Below are 19,682 nucleotides of genomic sequence, written 5' to 3'. Positions count from 1 at the left end.
GTGACTCTTTAAAGGAGGTTGTCTGATCTGGTCCTATTACGGCTTATGCACACCCATGGGCAATCCATCACTTGCAATCTTCCTCCTTCTCTAGTTTCCCTCACACAGACAGTTACGGGTAATACCACATTACGGCTGCAGCTCTGCTTCTTAATTTCTGTGGCAAAAAAGATGCAATCCATACTTACCACAATAGCGCCACTATCTTGCCCCACAAAAATCTTTCTGCTCTCATGGTGGTATCTCAGAGCGGAGCAAGGCGCTGCAATAACACAAGATGGAAATGTCAGAGGATAATAAACTCACCCGAGGATACACAAAAAGGTTTTCTTGAGTGCACAAATCTAGCAGCAAATCCAACATTATATTGTGGTGGTCATTAAAGGGGCTGTTCAGGATTTTGATACTGATGGCCCATCCTCACAACAGGTCAACAATATCTAATCGTTCGGGTACCGACCCCACCAATGTATGAAGGGGCTGCAGCGCTCTGGTGAGTGATGCAACTTCCTTAATGCTTACCAAGCACAGCGACATCCATTGTACAGAGGCTTGGAATTGCAGCCCAGACCCTTTCACTTGAATGGGACTGAGCTTTGCACTGTTCACGTGACCAATGAATGTGATGTCACTGGCCTAGGAAGAGGCAAGGGTGCCATCAGGATAGGCCATCAATAGAAAAATCCTGGACAACACGTTTAAAGGCTATGTACACCTTTGGGAGGCAATTTTTTTTTTTGTATTCTTTTTGGGCTAAAATAATTTTTTTAATTGGTCTTTATAAAAAAATAAATAAAAAAAATTGCCGTTCTGTCACAAAGAGTTAACTGAATCCTACTTTCACTTTCTAACGGTCATCTAATAACCCTCTAAATTACTAAAAAGGTCATAAAAATGTATTTAGTAGGGATGTCCCGATACCATTTTTTTAAGACTGAGTACGAGTACCGATACTTTTATTTAAGTACTCACGATACCAATTACCGATACTTATTTTAACAATAAAATACACACACATGTATTTTCTGACCACTGACCAACCAAAAGGCCCAAAAACAGAACTATAACATTCCAAGGAGACGTTATACTGTATGGGGGCAGCCACAAGGAGACGTTACACTGTATGGGGGCAGCCACAAGGAGACGTTACACTGTATGGGGGCAGCCACAAGGAGTCGGCTCTCAAGTGAACCAAAGGTCAGGAGGGACTCGCTCCTGGCAAACACAGCTCTGCTGCAGTGAATGCAGTGGAGCAGACTGTGATGTAATTACAATGTATAGTTATTTCAGGGACTCAGAGAATCGTCTGAGAGTTTATTAGTTAAAAGAATCGAATGAGTCAGACTGTGTCACCGAGTCCCTGCCAGACTTCCTGCTCTGCTACATGCACCCTGTACACACACAGCTCCGCTACATGCTATGCTAATAATGCCCCCCCCCCCCCCCCTTCCCCCCGGACGGACTTACAGGGAGCCGCAGAGAAGGAAGCCTGGCAGGGACTCTGTGACACTGTCTCCGACTCATAACTAATAAACTCTCAGACGATTCTCAGAGTCCCTGCACGACTCCCCCTGTGCTGTGAGTCAGTGCTGGTTGCCTGATTGGTTGGAGGGTGGGGAGGGGCGGGGCTAGCTTCCACTGTAGGCTCCTATTACACTGCCTGCTGCTGCCTCTGAAGCTGTATTTGCTGTGCGAGATGCAGGGCCCGCGGACGGACACAGACACATTTAGAAGGCGCACAGGTATCGACAGTGGTATCGGGGACATTTGCACGAGTACATGTACTCGTGCAAATGTCCGGTATCGGTCCCGATACTGGTATCGGTACATCCCTAGTATTTAGGACACATTCTTCTCAGTAAGATAGGAATTGAGCTACTGTATAAAGAGTGTTTAGGAGGTCAGAGATAAGGAGCCATCTGCTGAGCTGCCTGACAGAACAGAGTAAGATTTCAGAGTCTGCTACTAAAGAATCTCAAGGCTGCAAAGAGAAAATGGTTCAACATTTTTTAACCGCCTCACGTCCGCCCATAGGATATAAACGTCCTATGGGTGGACGTCTATTTCTGACAGCACGTTTTAAAACGTCCTGTCAGAAATAGCAGCTGCACGCTAATCGTGCAGCTGCTGATCGGGTTGCCCGCTGTCAGTGACAGCAGGGCAACCCTAAGACAAGGCAGGGACAGTGCCCAGGTGTCCCTGCCTTCACGATCGCTGCAGACACAGCGCTCACCGAGCGCTGTGTCTGCAGAGCAGGAAGCGCTGTGCGCTTCCTGTTCCGGCCCGGCGGTCATGTGACCGCCGGGACCGGAGAGTGCAGGAGCTGTGTGAGGTCTCTCAGAGACCTCGATCAGCCCTGCTGTGAGGCTGTACAGCGCTGGATTGCTGCTGTACAGCCTCTATAGGGGTGCATTTGTCCTGTAACTGGGGCTACTATGTCAGCCCCAGTTACAGGAGAAATCAACTGTGAAAAAAAAAAGAAAAAGTGAAGTAAATGTCCCCCAGAGGTCTTGTATGACCTTATGGGGGACGAAAAGTGTAAAAAAAAATAAAAAAAATAAAGGGTTGAAAAAATAAAATAAAGTTTCACATGTAAAAAAAAAAAAAAGTTCCCAAGTTAGGAATAAAAAAAAAAAAATTAAAATAGAAAAAATAAAGTAAAATAGACATATTTAGTATTGCCGCGTCCGTAAAAACCAGCTCTATAAAAATATCACATGACCTAACCCCTCGGATGAACACCGTAAAAAATAAATAAAAAAAACTGTGTCAAAACAAGCAATTTTTGTCACCTTGCATCACAAAAGGTGCAACACCAAGTGATCAAAAACGCGTATGTCCCACAAAATGGTACCAATAAAACCGTCACCTCATCCCGCAAAAAATGAGCCCCTACATAAGAAAATCTCTCAAAAAATAAAAAAACTATAGCTCTTAGAACATGGAGACACTAAAACATAATTTTTTTGGTTTCAAAAATGCTATTATTGTGTTAAAGTGAAACAAATAAAAAAAAGTATACATATTAGGTATTGCCGCGTCCGTAAAAACCAGCTCTATAAAAATATCATATGACCTAACCCCTCGGGTGAACACCGTAAAAAAAAAAAAAAAAAAACTGTGTCAAAACAAGCAATTTTTGTCACCTTGCATCACAAAAGGTGCAACACCAAGTGATCAAAAACGCGTATGTCCCACAAAATGGTACCAATAAAACCGTCACCTCATCCCGCAAAAAATGAGCCCCTACATAAGAAAATCTCTCAAAAAATAAAAAAACTATAGCTCTCAGAACATGGACACATTAAAACATAATTTTTTGGTTTCAAAAATGCTATTATTGTGTAAAACTTTAATAAATGAGAAAAAGTATACATATTAGGTATCGCTACGTCCGTAACAATCTGCTCTATAAAAATGTCACTTGACTGAACCCCTAAGGTGAACGCTGTAAAAATAAATAAATAGAAACTGTGCTAAAACAACCAATTTTTTGGTCACCTTGCCCCATAAAGTGTTATATTGAATGATCAAAAAATCATATGTACCCAAAAATAGTACTAATAAAACTGGCACCTTATCCCCTAGTTTCCAAAATGGGGTCACTTCTTGGGAGTTTCTACTGTAAGGGTGCATCAGGGGGCTTCAAATGGGACATGGCATCTAAAAACCATGTGGAGTTCCTTTCCTTCTGCGCCCTGCCGTGTGCCCATACAGCAGTTTACGACCACATGTGGGGTGTTTCTGTAAACCGCAGAATCTGGGTAATAAATATTGAGTTTTGTTTGGCTGTTAACCATCGATGTGTTAGAGAAAAAAATTGATTAAAATGGAAAATCTGCCAAAAAAGTGAAATTTAAAAATTTGATCTCCATTTTCCTTTAATTCTTGTGGAACGCCTAAAGGGTTAACAAAGTTTGTAAAATCGGTTTTGAATACCTTGAGGGGTGTAGTTTCTACAATGGGGTCATTTATGGGGGTATCCACTATGTAGGCCCCACAAAGTGACTTCAGACCTGAACTGGTCCTTATAAAGTGGGTTTTGGCAATTTTCTTAAAAATTTGAAGAATTGCTTCTAAACTTCTAAGCCTTCTAACGTCCTAAAAAAATAAAATGACATTTCCAAAATGATGCCAACATAAAGTAGACATATGGGGAATGTTAAATAATAAATATTTTATGAGGTATCACTTTCTGTTTTAAAAGCAGAGAAATTGAAATTTAGAAAATTGCGATTTTTTTTACATTTTTGGGTAAATTTGGGATTTTTTCATAAATAAAGGTGAAATATTTTGACTCAAATTTATGACTATCATGAAGTACAATGTGTCACGAGAAAACAATCTCTGAATGACTTGGATAAATAAAGGCGTTCCAAAGTTATTACCACATAAAGTGAGATATGTCCGTTTTGCAAAATTTGGCCTGGTCAGGAAGGGGGCAAAGGGCCCAGATGGGAAGTGGTTAATAAAAAGACCCAAAAAAAACAAACAAGGATTTTTAGCTCAAAAAGAGTACAATGCAACTATAAAAAAAATTAAAATAAAAAGCACTCAAAAGTGTACTTAGTTTTTAAGGGGTTTTTCTACAGTGCTGCGTTTTTATCGTGCCGCAGAATAAGCCCTGCACAGGTGTGTAGTGCAGCCCTAGAGGGGGTGCTTGGGTATCTAGCTCCTGTCATTCAACCCTTTGATCCCCGGGTTCAGAAGCTGCCATGACATGGGACAAGGAGGCTCACCTCCTTCAACTAGGTCACTAGGTTTGCCAGTGATGTGGTCAGGGGCTGAGAACCCCTGTATAGTGAGCTGTGGGGACCTAGAAAGGTCCCCAGGGCTGTCTATACACTCAGCCTGCTGTTAAGCAAGATCATGTATTAGTATACATGATACATTATATGTTTAAAATAAACATTAGTACAACATTTTTTTAAATAAAATGTTCATAAAATATAGAAACATGCAGTTACTTAGAATAATATACATTTTCTTACAAACAATAACATAAAAAAAGACACATTAGGTATCCACATATAACCTGAAGAATATAACAGTGTGATCAGCACAAGAAAATTCCATAAAGTTAGAGTAACTGGTATGTACCCCGCAAACAGTGCAATTTCTCCCTATTTAAAAAAGGCTCTGTCAGCATGATCAACCCCATTAAACCAGGAATAATGCCTGGTAGGGCTCATCGTGCTAATTAAAACAATACCATAGCATTAATTAAAACAATACCTGCTGCCCTGTACTATGCACAGGGCAGCAGGGAGAGTGTGAAGTCCTATTCACCCTAATAGAGCTCTTTTAGGGTGAATAGGGCAAAGGGATCAAAAGATCCAGGTTATAGCCTCTAAGGGGGGAAATAGTTATTAAATAAACAGTGATATCTGTGTCTTATTTATATGCAAATGAGCACGTTGGAGCACCACTTTTGTAACATCCCCTGTGCTCTGCACATTCCCCCCCTCCCCTAGATTGACAGGGCTAGACATCAGCATGCTGAGGGCAGAGTTGTGTACATATCATATATACTATTTACTGTAGCCTTACCACATTGAGATATGCTAAGAAAGCTAATATTTATATTACTGCTTTATTCACAGGCACAATACATGATTAAGTCTACTTTCACACTGGCGTTTTGGCTTTCCGTTTCTGAGATTCGTTCAGGGCTCTCACAAGCAGTCCAAAACAGATCAGTTTTGCCCTTAATGCATTCTGAATGGAAAAGGATCCGCTCAGAATGCATCAGTTTGCCTCCGGTCCACCTAGATTCCGCTTTGGAGGCGGACACCAAAACGCTGCTTGCAGCGTTTTGGTGTCCATCTGACGAAACGGAGCCAAACTGATCCGTTCTGACACACAATGTAAGTCAATGGGGACGGATCCTTTTTCTCTGATACAATAGAAAAACGTATCAGTCTCCCTTTGACTTTCAATGGTGGTCAAGACGGATCAGTCTTGGTTATGTTAAAGATAATACAAACGGATCCGTTCTGAACAGATGCTGGATTCCTTTAAACCTCTTTTTGCATACTGCTGCCCGTTACCTGATTCGGGTTATCCGTGCTCACAGCTGAAGGAGGGGCAGGTGAGGGCTGCTGAACTTTTCTTTTTCTACAGATGCAGACGGTTGTATTATTTGAACGGATCCGTCTGTGCAGATCCATGACGGATCCGCACCAAACGAGAGTGTGAAAGTAGCCTAAAAAGACACCAGTAATATGTGTTAGCTTTCTAAGCATAGAAAAAAAAAAATCTTCTGTATGTGGTAATGCTATAGTTTAGTTTAGTGATAAGTGGTCAGCCGTGTATGTAGAGACCCAGGTTTGAATCGAGGGAGAGACTTTCAGATTTCTTTCTCCCTCATTTAATCCATAATATCATATTGAGAATCATGTGCTTTATGACTAGAAACCCAATATGTATTGCTGGTTTCTTTATAATAAGATATTGTGTCTGTGACTAACAGTAACAGATGTTTGGTTTCTCAGCATAAAAAAGCAAAGAAAAAAACAAAAACACTATTCTGAATATAGTAAAGCCTTTTATTACTACATTATTATATAATATTTATTAGTATATCCCTTTTATTATGGGTTAAATGAGTGAAAAAGAATACAAAGGAAAAAAAAAAAAAAAAAAAAAGGATATACAAGTCTCTGCTGAGACTTGAACTGAGGATCTCTACATGCAAGGCTGACCACTAAGTTATAGCATTACCACAGAGATAAATAGTTTATTCTACTTAGAAAGCTAACACCTATCACTGGTGTCTTTATAATCATGTATTGTGCCTGTGAATAAAGCAGTAATATGGATATTAGCTTTCTAAGCATATCCCAAAGTGATAAGGATACAGTACGTTGTGTATATGATATGTACGTGCTAGGACACAGTTCTAGGACATAGCTCTGCCCCCAGCACGCTGATGTCTAGCCCTATCAATCTAAGGGAGGGGGAGTGTGCAGAGCACAGGGAGTGTTACAAAGCAGTGCTCCAAGAATGCCTGGTTTAATAGAATTGATCATGCTGACAGAGCCCCTTTAATGTTGGAGAAATTGCATTATTTTATGGCACTGTTTGGGGGGGTACATACTAGTTACTTTCTACCTTTATAGAATTTTCTGGTGCAAGCAAGGCACCATACATTGTATAGCAGCTGTGCTTGGTATCGCAGCTTAGCCCCATTCACTTCAAAGGAGCTGAGCTGCACCTAGGCCATCTGACAAATGACGTCACTGGCGTAGGGATAGCTGACAGAAGGCCGCGGCACTACCCCGAGCGCCACTGCCTTCTCAAACAGCACCGATCAGATACTAATGACCTATCCAGAGAATTTTCCAGAGGAAAGGTCATCAGTGGGGGGGGGGGGGGGGGGGAGAACAAGACTCTAATTTGAATATTCTTTGTCATACATTTCCTGATTCAGTAACAGCAGTTTTCCCCGGAAGCATGCGGACATCAAGCTGGAGAAACAAACTGACTAAAGCTTATTTCACATAAGCGTTACAGCACGAGTCAGGGTCTGTTCAGGGAAGAACTGGGGCGATTGCGTTCTGCAAACGCCTATAATTATCCCGACAGTTTCAGTTTCTTCCATACAGATGCAGTTTTTTACATTTTTTACCCACATGAAGAAAAAAAATATATTATGAACACCACATCTCCCGGCAACCATCAGTGATAAACACATTGGATCCGGACGCCTTTCTATTTTCACGCAAAGCCCCGTTCACTTCTAAGGAGCCAGAGCTGCATGAAATCCTGAACGGAGAGGTGATCAGTGATCAACGACGCTCATGTACACAGACCCACTGAAATGAACGGGTCAGGATTCAGTCCTGATGCGGTCCGTTCACAACTCGCTCACGTGACAGAGGCCCAACGCCATGTTATTCTTCATTGTCGGGCAGCAACACTGAATACACAGGATTTCATTTACAAGTGTGTAACAATGGAACAAGACACAAACAGGAGTGTCTGCCTTATTGACCCAGCACTACCAATTCACTGTGACGTATTTCCAAGCCCCTATCCTGCCATCAATCAGTAAGTGTTACACTTGCGGCCATACGCTCTTCATGTGTAATCTATTAGAAGAAACAGTGGGGGACATTTATCGAAACTGGAGTACCCATACACCAGTCTTGATCTCCCTGCACTGGCGTGAGATGCACTTAATTTATTAAGAGGCAGATGCATCTCTGCCATGTCGTGCACCAAATACAGGCTGCCATACACTTCAGCTATAATGTACACCACTTTGTGGCAAAAGTTATAGTATATTCTGCAGGTGTCGTGAAGCCCCCTTCCCCTTAAAAACTCCTACCTTTGGCGGCGCGGCTGCACAGACTCGGAAGTACGTAGAAGCCCTTCCCTGTACTTCCAGGTGTGTGTGACTGCGCTGCAAAAGATAGGGCATGCCCTCTCTTTGTCTGCAACATGACTTCAAGGGACCCGCACCACAATGTGGGGTGCACACGCCCACTGTCCGTGTTTTGTGGATCTGCATAATGGACAGTCATATGAAAGGACCCTAAAAGTCCCTCGGTTTCTCAAAGCATATTCATTGTATGATATGTTGTACAATTTTCTAATATACATTCTGTATCAAATGCTAGTGTAACGATCATTTCAGGTTATTTTTAATGCTGTGTAGGGATAGTGGTCATAAGCATTTTTGTAGTACACAGGGAAATGTATATCTTTTTACTAGAAAACAAGGTATAAAGTCTAAGGCAAGGGCTACACTAGTACACCTGGACACCTGTTGCAGCCAGGATCGCTGAGCAGCGGTGATCCCATAGACATGAACGGGATCGCTGCGGCAGCAGCAAGAAATCCAGCAGTGTTGTATTTCTTGCAACTGCTGCGGCGATCCCATTAATTTCCATGGAGTCACCGCTGCTCAGCGATCCTGGCCGCGACCAGTGTCGCTGTGTAGCCCTTGCCTAACTGAGCATTGCTAAACAGTGTGTAACATACAGAGGCAGGCTTCTCAGCCTGCCTCTTCTCACAAGCCCAGTCCCTGGCTCCCTATATGTGCTCTCTCTCTGCTGTGTCCGTCTGATTTGCTGGCAGATCTGCTCCTTTAGCTCCATTCACTGCACTTTTCTTACTGTGCACAAGGAAGCAAGAGAAGAAGAGAACTGCCACTGCTTACATAGCACTTACTACCAGTGTGTCTCTTAACACTGGGAAGATAGGGAGCGCAGCAGAGCTGCAGCGTTCTGCGCAGACAGTGTGTTCTGTTACTGTATACCTACTGTCAGCGATAAGTGCTGGAAGTCCTGTTCTTTGCCATCTTCCCTGCGCTCAGTATCTAATAGCGAAGCACAGGGAACAGATCTAAAGAAGCAGAGCTGCCAGCACGTGAATTAGGTGGAAAACAGAGATAGACCACATATAGGGAGCCAGGGGCTGTGGTAGTGATGAGAAGCGTCTGTATTGCCAACTAGGTGTCCCTGCACAGCCTGATACTATCCAATCAGTGCTGGGACACAGCCTAAACAGGTAACGCCCAGTTGGCAATTTGTTCATAAAATTCAGGTGGGAATAACAGAGGAAAAGAACAACATACAGTTAGTATACAAACAGATGCTCCAGAATAGTTATAATAACACAACACAACAGTCACTAAAACAGACCTGTCGGGAGAGGTGACGGGTCCTCTTTAGTAGTGGAGATCCACAAACATCCACCGTATAGATACGACTATAGATCAGCTTCCTGCATCTTGTTGATAAAGCTGGCCCTGAATGCTCCTTCAGCAGCTCTCTCTTCTCCCCCATACACATGCACGCAAGAAAGGGTCTTGAACGGGGAGAGGGCAAAAACCCACTGCAAGATTCCCCGACATCAGTTTATTTCCTATGGGCAGTTAAAAGTCAACAGCCCTATCCTTATGTCCCCTGACATCAGGGGAGAATGGAGAGGACCCCATACACATTAGATGGCCGGTCAGCTCACCCAGCAGCTTATCTAATGTGCATGGCCAACCTAAGGGCTCATTCAGACGGCCATACTTGGGTGTCCGCATCCCATTCATTTCAATGGGGCTGCAAAAGATGCGGACTGCACACAGTGTTCTGCGGCCCCACAAAAAAAAAAAAAAAAAAAAAAAAGATACAGCATGTCCTATTCTTGTCCACAATATCATCCTTACAAAAGAAAGAACTGGGGAGGTAGAGAGATACCCGAGCCTGGACTGGAGTGTGTGTACAGCAACATCAGGGTGGCTAAGACGTGAAACAGGGTGGATAAAAATCAATGATTTAAAAAAAAAAAAAAAAAAAAATCGGATTTTTTTTTTATTTAAATCGGATTTATTTTATATAAAATGCTTTTTGGGGAAAATATATTACCATCCAAAGGTTATTCCATCATGAAATAAACATTAGTTTTTTTTAATTATGTAGAATAAGGCTGTATATATTTAATTTTTTTGGTAAATAAATTCCATTAATCCATTCACAATGTCATGCTCTTCCAGAAGTTTTTGTACGATTATTGGGCAGTTTCTCTGCCTATAAGATATTATCACAGATGCTTGGTTTACTTTTCTCAAAACGGAATTTGACTCAGCAGAGATCACATGCCTCTTCACAGTAAAAATGTTATAACAACATGAGTTGAGAAAAAGACCTTAAAGAGGACCTTTCACTTGTAAAAACTATGTGAACTAAGTATGCTGCCATGTAGAGCGGCGCCCGGGGATCTCACTGCACTTACTATTATCCCCGGGCGCCGCTCCGTTCTCCCGTTATGCCCTCTGGTACCTTTGCTCCTTAAGTTATAGTAGGCGGGTCTTCCCTTTTCCTGTGGGCGTCTCCTTCTCCTAGGCTGCAGCGCTGGCCAATCGCAGCGCACAGCTCACAGCCTGGGAGTTTTTTTTCTCCCAGGCTGTGAGCTGTGCGCTTCGATTGGTCAGTGCTACAGCCTAGGAGAAGGAGACTCCCACAGGACAAGGGCAGACACCGCCTACTATAACTTAAGGAGCAAAGGTACCGGAGGGCATAACGGCAGAACGGAGCGGCGCCCGGGGATAATAGTAAGTGCAGTGAGATCCCCGGGCGCCGCTCTACATGGCAGCATACTTAGTTCACATCGTTTTTACAAGTGAAAGGTCCTCTTTAATCCTAACTTCTACAAACCTACGAATACAGAATCAACCTAATCAAACTAATATGAAAAGTTGTTATTCTAAAAATCTTCATCTACTTGCATATTATAAGTTATACCAGCAAGAATTAGTCTTTATGTAGAAAACTATGATTTAAATCAAGCCCACCCTGGCATGAAATAATACTTACATGACATGGTGTGATAGATGCTCGGCCAGTACTGCCCGCTGTCTCTCTTCAGCCATACTCTCAGTGTCCTGTAGATATAGAACCACATGATTAAAACAGTAGACAAAGAAAGATACAGTGGAGCAGATTTATCAAAACTGGTGTAAAGGAAAACTGACTTAGTTGACCCTGACAACAAATCAGCTTCCATCTTTCATTTCTCAAAGCTCCTTTGGAAAATGAAAGGTGGAATCTGATTGGTTGCTATGGGCCACTAAGCCAGTTCTACTTTACACCAGTTTTGATAAATCTCCCCCAGTATGACTGGAAAGTATGGAGTCTTAAAGGGCATCTGTCAGCAGATACCTACAGTATGACACTGACTGACCTGTTACATGTGCACTTGGCAGCTGAAGGCATCTGTGTTGGTCCCATGTACATATGTGCCTGCATTGCTGAGAAAAATGAAGGTTTAATACATGCAAATGAGCCTCTAGGAGCAACAAGGGCGTTGCAATTACATCTAGAGCAGGGCTGGCCAACCTGCGGCTCTCCAGCTGTTGCAAAACTACAACTCCCAGCATGCACAGACAGCCTACAGCCATCAGCCTACAGCAGGGCATGGTGGGAGTTGTAGTTTTGCAACAGCTGGAGAGCCGCAGGTTGGCCATCCCTGACCTAGAGGCTCAGCTCTCTCTGGAACTGCAGCACTTTGATTGACAGGACCAGTGTAAATGTCATCATACCTGGCCCTGTCAAGTGGAGAGGACGCAGCAGATGCAGAGAGAGCCGAGTCTCGGTGTAATTGCAACTCCCTCGTTGCTCCTAGAGGCTCATTTGCATATATTAATGCATCACTTTTCTCAGCAATGCGGACACACATGAACATGGGACCAACACAGATGACTTCAGCTGCCAAGCGCACATGTAACAGGTCAGTGTCATAGGTACAAAACTGCTGACAGATTCCATTGCATCAGCATCCTTTAAAGTAATCACATTTATAAAAAGGTAGCTGTAATTCTGTAATGTATTTCTTTTACCTTTATTACTGTGGTCACATGACCATGTCCATGCAGCTCTTTCTTACTTCCTGTGATGTTATGTCAGAGGGCGGAGCAATGATAGGGGCGCGTCTATGTAACTAGCTGGTGGGAGGAGCCATAAACTAGCTGGGTGTTAGGGGTGTGTATGTAACTAGCTGGTGGGAGGAGCCATAAACTAGCTGGGTGTTAGGGGTGTGTATGTAACTAGCTGGTGGGAGGAGCCATAAACTAGCTGGGTGTTAGGGGTGTGTATGTAACTAGCTGGTGGGAGGAGCCATAAACTAGATGGGTGTACTGGGGCAGTGATGGAGCTGTGGCAGAGAATGGAGAAGTGCATCATGGGTTTGGTTTGATACAGCAACAGGAAGTGCTACATACAGGAAGTAAACTAGAGTGATTGGTTTACATGGTGAATAGGTCAGGTCAGAAGAGTCCAAAATTGCAAATGAAAAAAAAAAAAAAAAACACATCATCATGGGGAAGATGTATATGAGGTAAACTACATGAGCATATCTCTTAACAGCCCTAATAATCCTGGAAAAAGGTGTCCAGGTGGAACCCAAACCTAGTGACAGAATGAAGGGGACAGCCAGAGTTTTAGTTCTCTGCATAGCGCCTAGATGAGAGATCGGGGATATGCAGAGAAAAAGTCAGGGTTCTTTTGGTACTTATATTGGTGCGGGTCCCTACAATTAGTAAGTGACGGCATAGCCTAGGAGTAGGACATCTCTTCTCACTACTGGAATACCCTATTGATTGAGCTCCAGTTTTCTAGTCTATAGACATTGATAAACCAGTGGGACGGTTTTTCTTAGCACAACTGCCACCCGTGTACAAGTGGATCCAGGTGGTCGGCCTGAGCATGTGTGACCACCAGCACTGAACACACTGCCATTCCTAGAGGGAATCATAGGAACAGCAGGGGGCGTCATAACAAGTATGGAACCGCAAAATCTAATGGTTATGTATTCGCACATCTAACTGAATAAATTACTATTCATCAGACAACGCCTTAGAATTTTACACATTTAACCCTTTTAGGCACACCCCTTTTTTCTGGATACTTTTTCTCGTAAAATTATTTTTATTATTTTATGTCAAAGACAAAACATTAGGATCCAAATAATACATGTATAAAGTGCTATTAGGCAGTCAAGAGCCTTTTAAACATGCGCAAATATTACAATAAAAAGTTCTGTCACACCTAAACGCTCAAGTTTTAACAGATCGGTATAAACTTGTAAAGGTTTCAATATTTAATACAATCATAATTGTCTTAAGGAGTTAAAACATAGGGTAGACTTAAACAAGGAGGGGGGGGGGGGGGGAGGTAGAAGGACAACTGTAAATCAGGATGGTCTTATGGTAGAGATATATATATTTACATTAGTTTTGAAAAGTATGTTAATATTACCAGAATGTTTGAACCGAACAAATATCTCATGGAAAAGAGGCTTATTATAACCAAAGTACCTAATGTAAAATGATGTCTCCTGTTGATGTGGTTGTACTTAAGTAGGAGATCTACACTCTATTCATTCCAGACCGCCCTTTGGGCGCTTTACTTCTAGGCCAAACTCTTTTAGGAAGTAGAGAACCCCCTATACCTGCTCCAGGGTCCCCAGATTTCTTCAAATTTATGAATGGATCTAGAATCCCAGTGAGCTATCTGCTCAAGTCGGAATATCTGATCACATCTCGGAATCCACTGAGATTTTGTGGGTGGCTCAGTAGATTTCCAGCTGACTGCAATCAGTAGTCTAGCGGCTGCAATCAGGATACCGCAGAGGGATCGGTGAGTTCTTGAGCACTGGGTATCATTGAATAATCCGAAAAGGCACACTTTCGGGGACACTGCAATTGTAAAACCGCTAAGATCTGATATAGTTTTGCATACCAGTTCCCAGTAGGGTTTTATTTTGGGACAGGACCACCATATGTGATCATGCGTAACAATTTCGACCCGGCATCTCCAACATTCTGGGTTGCAATCTTGGAACATACGGCTGAGACAGTGTGGTGTATAATACCATTGTGATAGTACTTTGTAGCCATTTTCCTGTAGTTTGGCACACCTGGATACCCTGGATGGGTTCAAAAGAGCATTTTTGACTTCACTGGAGGTCAAGGTGATATTTAGGTCTTTTCCCACTGTTTTATACAAGATATGGTCTTATAACTCATTGAGGATAACAGAAGATCATATTTCTTCGATATCTTGCCTTTTGGATCTTTTTTTTGTAAAGCTAGTTTTTCAAATGGAGAGTGTTCAAGGGGATCAGGCAATTTTACAAAGTGTTGTTTCAAATATTGGGTGAGGTGCATCAAGTGGAACGTAGATAAACTGTTCAGCAAAGGGTGTTCTTTTAGTGTCTTAATCATCGGGACATCATTGTCAGGGCCTAAGTCGACGGCAGGGGAAGAGAGATTTTTGACTCTTTCTGGGAGAGTCTCCTGAAAATGAATAGTGGAGTTAAACAGCACATCTTTTATTTGCATTAATATTTGATAATGTGGAGTTAGTTGTCTCAACCAGTCAGACTCCCTCCACATACGCAATGTGTAACCTGTTATTGGGCTTAGAGAGCGTAGTGCTTTATTCATGTGGTTACGTTTTAGAAATAGTAGGGATCTGACCGGCAGAGGAGATAAGCTGTTTTCCACCACTATATCTAGTCTCTTCCCGGCCGGACTCAGCCAATCTAAACATCTCGAACATATTATTGCCTTATGGTACGTATAGAGATCTGGAACACTCAGACCGCCCCTTGCTGAGGGCTGAATTGTTTGTTTGTATGGTAATCTGGCTTTCTTTCCCCCCCCAAAGGAACTTCGAGATTATTTTTTGAAGTTTTGCAAAGTACTCCCTTGGCATTGGTATAGGTAAAGCTTGGAGGTAATAGAGGATAGTAGGCATGAGAATGGACTTAATCAACACCCTACGTCCAAACCATGAGATAAAAGGGAATATCCCATGAACTTATCATATCTTCAAGCCTTTTGGGGAGTGGGAGAAAGTTTTCTTTATACAAACATGAGAATTCAGGTGTCAGTTTGACCCCAAGGAAGGTGACTGAATGTGATGTCCACTGAAAGGATGAGAGATTTTTTAGCTCATTTAAATATTTTCCTGAGATAGACACATTTAAAACGGTAGATTTCGATATATTTACCGAAAAATTGGAGAGAGTGTATGGAACTTCTTCAGGGTTGTCTCAACGGCAGGAAAAGCAATCTTGGGATTGGTGATCAGTAGCAATACATCATCTGCGAACGCAGCCGTTTTATGGGCTGTGTCCCCTACCGACATGCCTACAATATCATTGTTTTGTCTAAATGATTGCAAGAGAGTCTCAATCACCAGTACAAATAGCAATGGCGACAAAGGACATCCCTGTCTCGTGCCGTTTGTTATGGGGAACCTCGGGGAGAGGGTACCATTTATTAGGATGCGTGCGTAAGGTTTTTGGTACATCGCCATAAGGCCTCTTTCACACTTGCGTTGTCCGGATCCGTCGTGCACTCCATTTGCCGGAGGTGCCCGCCGGATCCGTTACAACGCAAGTGAACTTAAAGCATTTGAAGACGGATCCGTCTTCAAAATGCGTTCAGTGTTACTATGGCACCCAGGACGCTATTAAAGTCCTGGTTGCCATAGTAGTAGTGGGGAGCGGGGGAGCAGTATACTTACCGTCCGTGCGGCTCCCGGGGCGCTCCAGAATGACGTCAGAGCGCCCCATGCGCATGGATGACGTGATCCATGCGACATGTCATCCATGCGCGTGGGGCGCCCTGACGTCACTCTGAAGCGCCCCGGGAGCCGCACGGACGGTAAGTATACTGCTCCCCACTACACTTTACCATGGCAACCAGGACTTTAGCGTCCTGGCAGCCATGGTAACCATTCAGAAAAAGCTAAACGTCGGATCCGGTAATGCGCCGAAACGACGTTTAGCTTAAGGCCGGATCCGGATTAATGCCTTTCAATGGGCATTAATTCCGGATCCGGCCTTGCGGCAAGTGTTCAGGATTTTTGGCCGGAGCAAAAAGCGCAGCATGCTGCAGTATTTTCTCCAGCCAAAAAACGTTCCGTTCCGGAACTGAAGACATCCTGATGCATCCTGAACGGATTTCTCTCCATTCAGAATGCATGGGGATAATCCTGATCAGGATTCTTCCGGCATAGAGCCCCGACGACGGAACTCTATGCCGGAAGACAATAACGCAAGTGTGAAAGAGCCCTAACTCCTGCAATGAAAGTGTCCGGAATGCCAAATTTACTCAAAGCCTGAGCCATAAATAGCCAATCAACTCTATCGAAGGCTTTTTCAGCGTCCATACTAAGTATGGCCAGCGGTACTTTTTTTTGGTTCGCAAATTGCATAAGCTGAATGATTCTGATTATGTTGTTTTTCGCCTCTGCCAGGTATAAATCCCACTTGCTCTGGTGATATGAGATCCCGTAAATATACTTTGTTTGTTAGCTAGTAATTTGGCATATAATTTTAGGTCATTTTTTGAAAGTGAAATTGGTCTGTAGTTTGAGCAAAGTGAATGGTCTTTGTTAGGTTTAGGTATAACAGTAATTTGAGCCGCCAACATATCATTGGAGAAAGATGCTCCATCCCTTGCTTTGTTACAGACTTGCAATAATCTGGGTAGTAGTATTTCTTTAAAGGTGGAGTAATAAATGACCGGTAAACAGTCAGGGCCGGGACTCTTATTTAGGGGGGAGTTTTTCAAAGCTTCTTTCAGTTCAGTCAATGTGAATGGGAATCTAGTGTACCTAGCCATGATTGTATGGGTTTTTTCCTCTCCGCTGTAAATTCAGGTGTTACGTCATTTTGAAGGTTATAAAGCTATGTGTAGTATTTGCAGAATTGTTCTACTATAAGATCGGTTTTGTAAACTAACTGACTCTTGTGTCTTAATACAAGATATGTAGGAAGCAGCCTTCCTTTTTTTAAGTTGAGAATACATTAGTTTTGAGGCTTTGTTGCCATGTGCATAGTGTTTATACTGTGTTGAGAGGAAGAGCTTGGCCGTATTGGCATTTAATATATTTTTTAACTCTGATCTTAGGGTATCCAGATGTGCCAAATCCGCCACACTCAATGAACTCTAGTGCGGTTTTTCCCATTTGGAGATTTCCAGGGTGAGATCCGCAATTTTTTTCTGATTTTGTTTTTTAACATAAGCACCTAGTGCAATCAAATGACCTCTGACTACCGTTTTATGGGCGTCCCAGAGCGTCATAGGAGAAATATCTGCAGATTCATTCAATCGGAAGTATTCCTCTATCAGATCCCTTAATTTTGTTTTGTGGGAGTTGTTTAAAAGAGTCTCGTTCAATCTCCATCTAAACTCTACTTTCAACATATTTGGAATAGTAAAGGAGATGGTTACTGGTGCATGGTCCGATAGGAGAACACTTCCGATTTTTGAGGAAATACAATTGCTGAGATGCTGATGATCTAATAGACATGTAGTCAGTCCAGTGTTGGGTGCATACACATTGCCAAACGTAAACAGTTGTGGGCCTACTGTCCCTTTCACAAAAATGAACCTACCAACGTCATCTTTTAATGTGTCGAGATGAGAAAGTAGTGTATTCTTGTGAAAGGCTATACTAACCCCTTTTGAGGCCGTTGTAGGGGAGGGGTTGTGGAACCATTGGTTGTAGAGTAAGTGGGACAGTCTAGGGATGCGATTAATGCGGAAATGAGCTACCTGAACTTTTAACTTGTGTAGGTGTTGACATATTTGGCTTCTTTTTATAGGAGCGTTCATCGTTGAACGAACATACATTTATATTAGCCATGATCATTTATACCTTTGGATGGTACATGTCGCCATACTTGTTCTATCAGTCTCCTGAGTTGACCAACCTGATATTGGATGAAGGGAAAAATGTGGATAAGGGGGGACCCTTACGACACAGGGGAAGAGGGTAGGAGAAAAGGTCACAACAAATAAACACAACAAAGTACTTATCATTATAGGAAGTACTCTTAATAAGTACATGTAAATGTAAGTGTAAATGGGGGAGGTGTCCAACCTGGGTGACCACAAGCCCCCATGAGCTCCCAAAGTGGGAAAATTAAGGAGGATTCTAGGAACCTTATGACAAGAATAGGACCAAAGTACAGCTAGGTTATAACCAAACAAGTGGGGAAGGGTAGCATTAGTCGAGGTTATAATCGCATCAAGGTAAGTCAGAGGGTCATACCGCGATCCCTGACTGAAACACTAGGTGGAGCTCTACACCCGTAGTCACTACTTCTACTTGGCCGCACTGGCCTATGTAAACTGTACATTACCCGCCTAAGCTATAGTGACTCACTAGCGACAGTGAAATAGAAGAAAAGTGATGTCAGAGCGATATATAGTAAGAGGGGATGGAAAAACTAAATTAGCAGTAATGTATAGATAACGGTAATAAGCGGGTAGGAGAAGAGGGAAGATTAAAGGGATTAAGACAGGGTATTAAATCGCAAAGGCCCGTCTCATATGTACAGGGAGTGCAGAATTATTAGGCAAGTTGTATTTTTGAGGATTAATTTTATTATTGAACAACAACCATGTTCTCAATGAACCCAAAAAACTCATTAATAATCAAAGCTGAATATTTTTGGAAGTAGTTTTTAGTTTGTTTTGAGTTTTAGCTATTTTAGGGGGATATCTGTGTGTGCAGGTGACTATTACTGTGCATAATTATTAGGCAACTTAACAAAAAACAAATATATACCCATTTCAATTATTTATTTTTACCAGTGAAACCAATATAACATCTCAACATTCACAAATATACATTTCTGACATTCAAAAACAAAACAAAAACAAATCAGTGACCAATATAGCCACCTTTCTTTGCAAGGACACTCAAAAGCCTGCCATCCATGGATTCTGTCAGTGTTTTGATCTGTTCACCATCAACATTGCGTGCAGCAGCAACCACAGCCTCCCAGACACTGTTCAGAGAGGTGTACTGTTTTCCCTCCTTGTAAATCTCACATTTGATGATGGACCACAGGTTCTCAATGGGGTTCAGATCAGGTGAACAAGGAGGCCATGTCATTAGATTTTCTTCTTTTCTACCCTTTCTTGCCAGCCACGCTGTGGAGTACTTGGACGCGTGTGATGGAGCATTGTCCTGCATGAAAATCATGTTTTTCTTGAAGGATGCAGACTTCTTCCTGTACCACTGCTTGAAGAAGGTGTCTTCCAGAAACTGGCAGTAGGACTGGGAGTTGAGCTTGACTCCATCCTCAACCCGAAAAGGCCCCACAAGCTCATCTTTGATGATACCAGCCCAAACCAGTACTCCACCTCCACCTTGCTG

At 42.6% G+C, this 19,682-nt stretch overlaps 1 protein-coding gene across 2 annotated transcripts in view; it reads right to left on the bottom strand.

Annotated features, from left to right (window-relative positions):
* The window catches only part of WDFY1 (WD repeat and FYVE domain containing 1), a 75,113-nt gene that overhangs the window by 49,136 nt on the left and 6,295 nt on the right, over positions 1-19,682 (bottom strand). For both annotated transcript variants that reach the window (XR_005778213.1, XM_040427992.1), the window contains exons 2-3: positions 11,316-11,383; positions 189-262 (exon numbers count right to left, since the gene is read on the bottom strand). Coding sequence is in view for 1 of the 2 variants with exons in the window: in XM_040427992.1 (XP_040283926.1) it covers positions 189-262; positions 11,316-11,383 (142 nt within the window). In the remaining variant the exon portion in view is untranslated. The remainder of the gene's footprint in view (positions 1-188; positions 263-11,315; positions 11,384-19,682) is intronic.

This window comes from Bufo bufo, chromosome 4 (genome assembly GCF_905171765.1).
Source record: "Bufo bufo chromosome 4, aBufBuf1.1, whole genome shotgun sequence".
Classification (NCBI taxonomy): Eukaryota; Metazoa; Chordata; class Amphibia; order Anura; family Bufonidae; genus Bufo; species Bufo bufo.
Note: the sequence above shows the minus strand (reverse complement) of the source record. Positions and strands in the feature narration are given on the sequence as shown.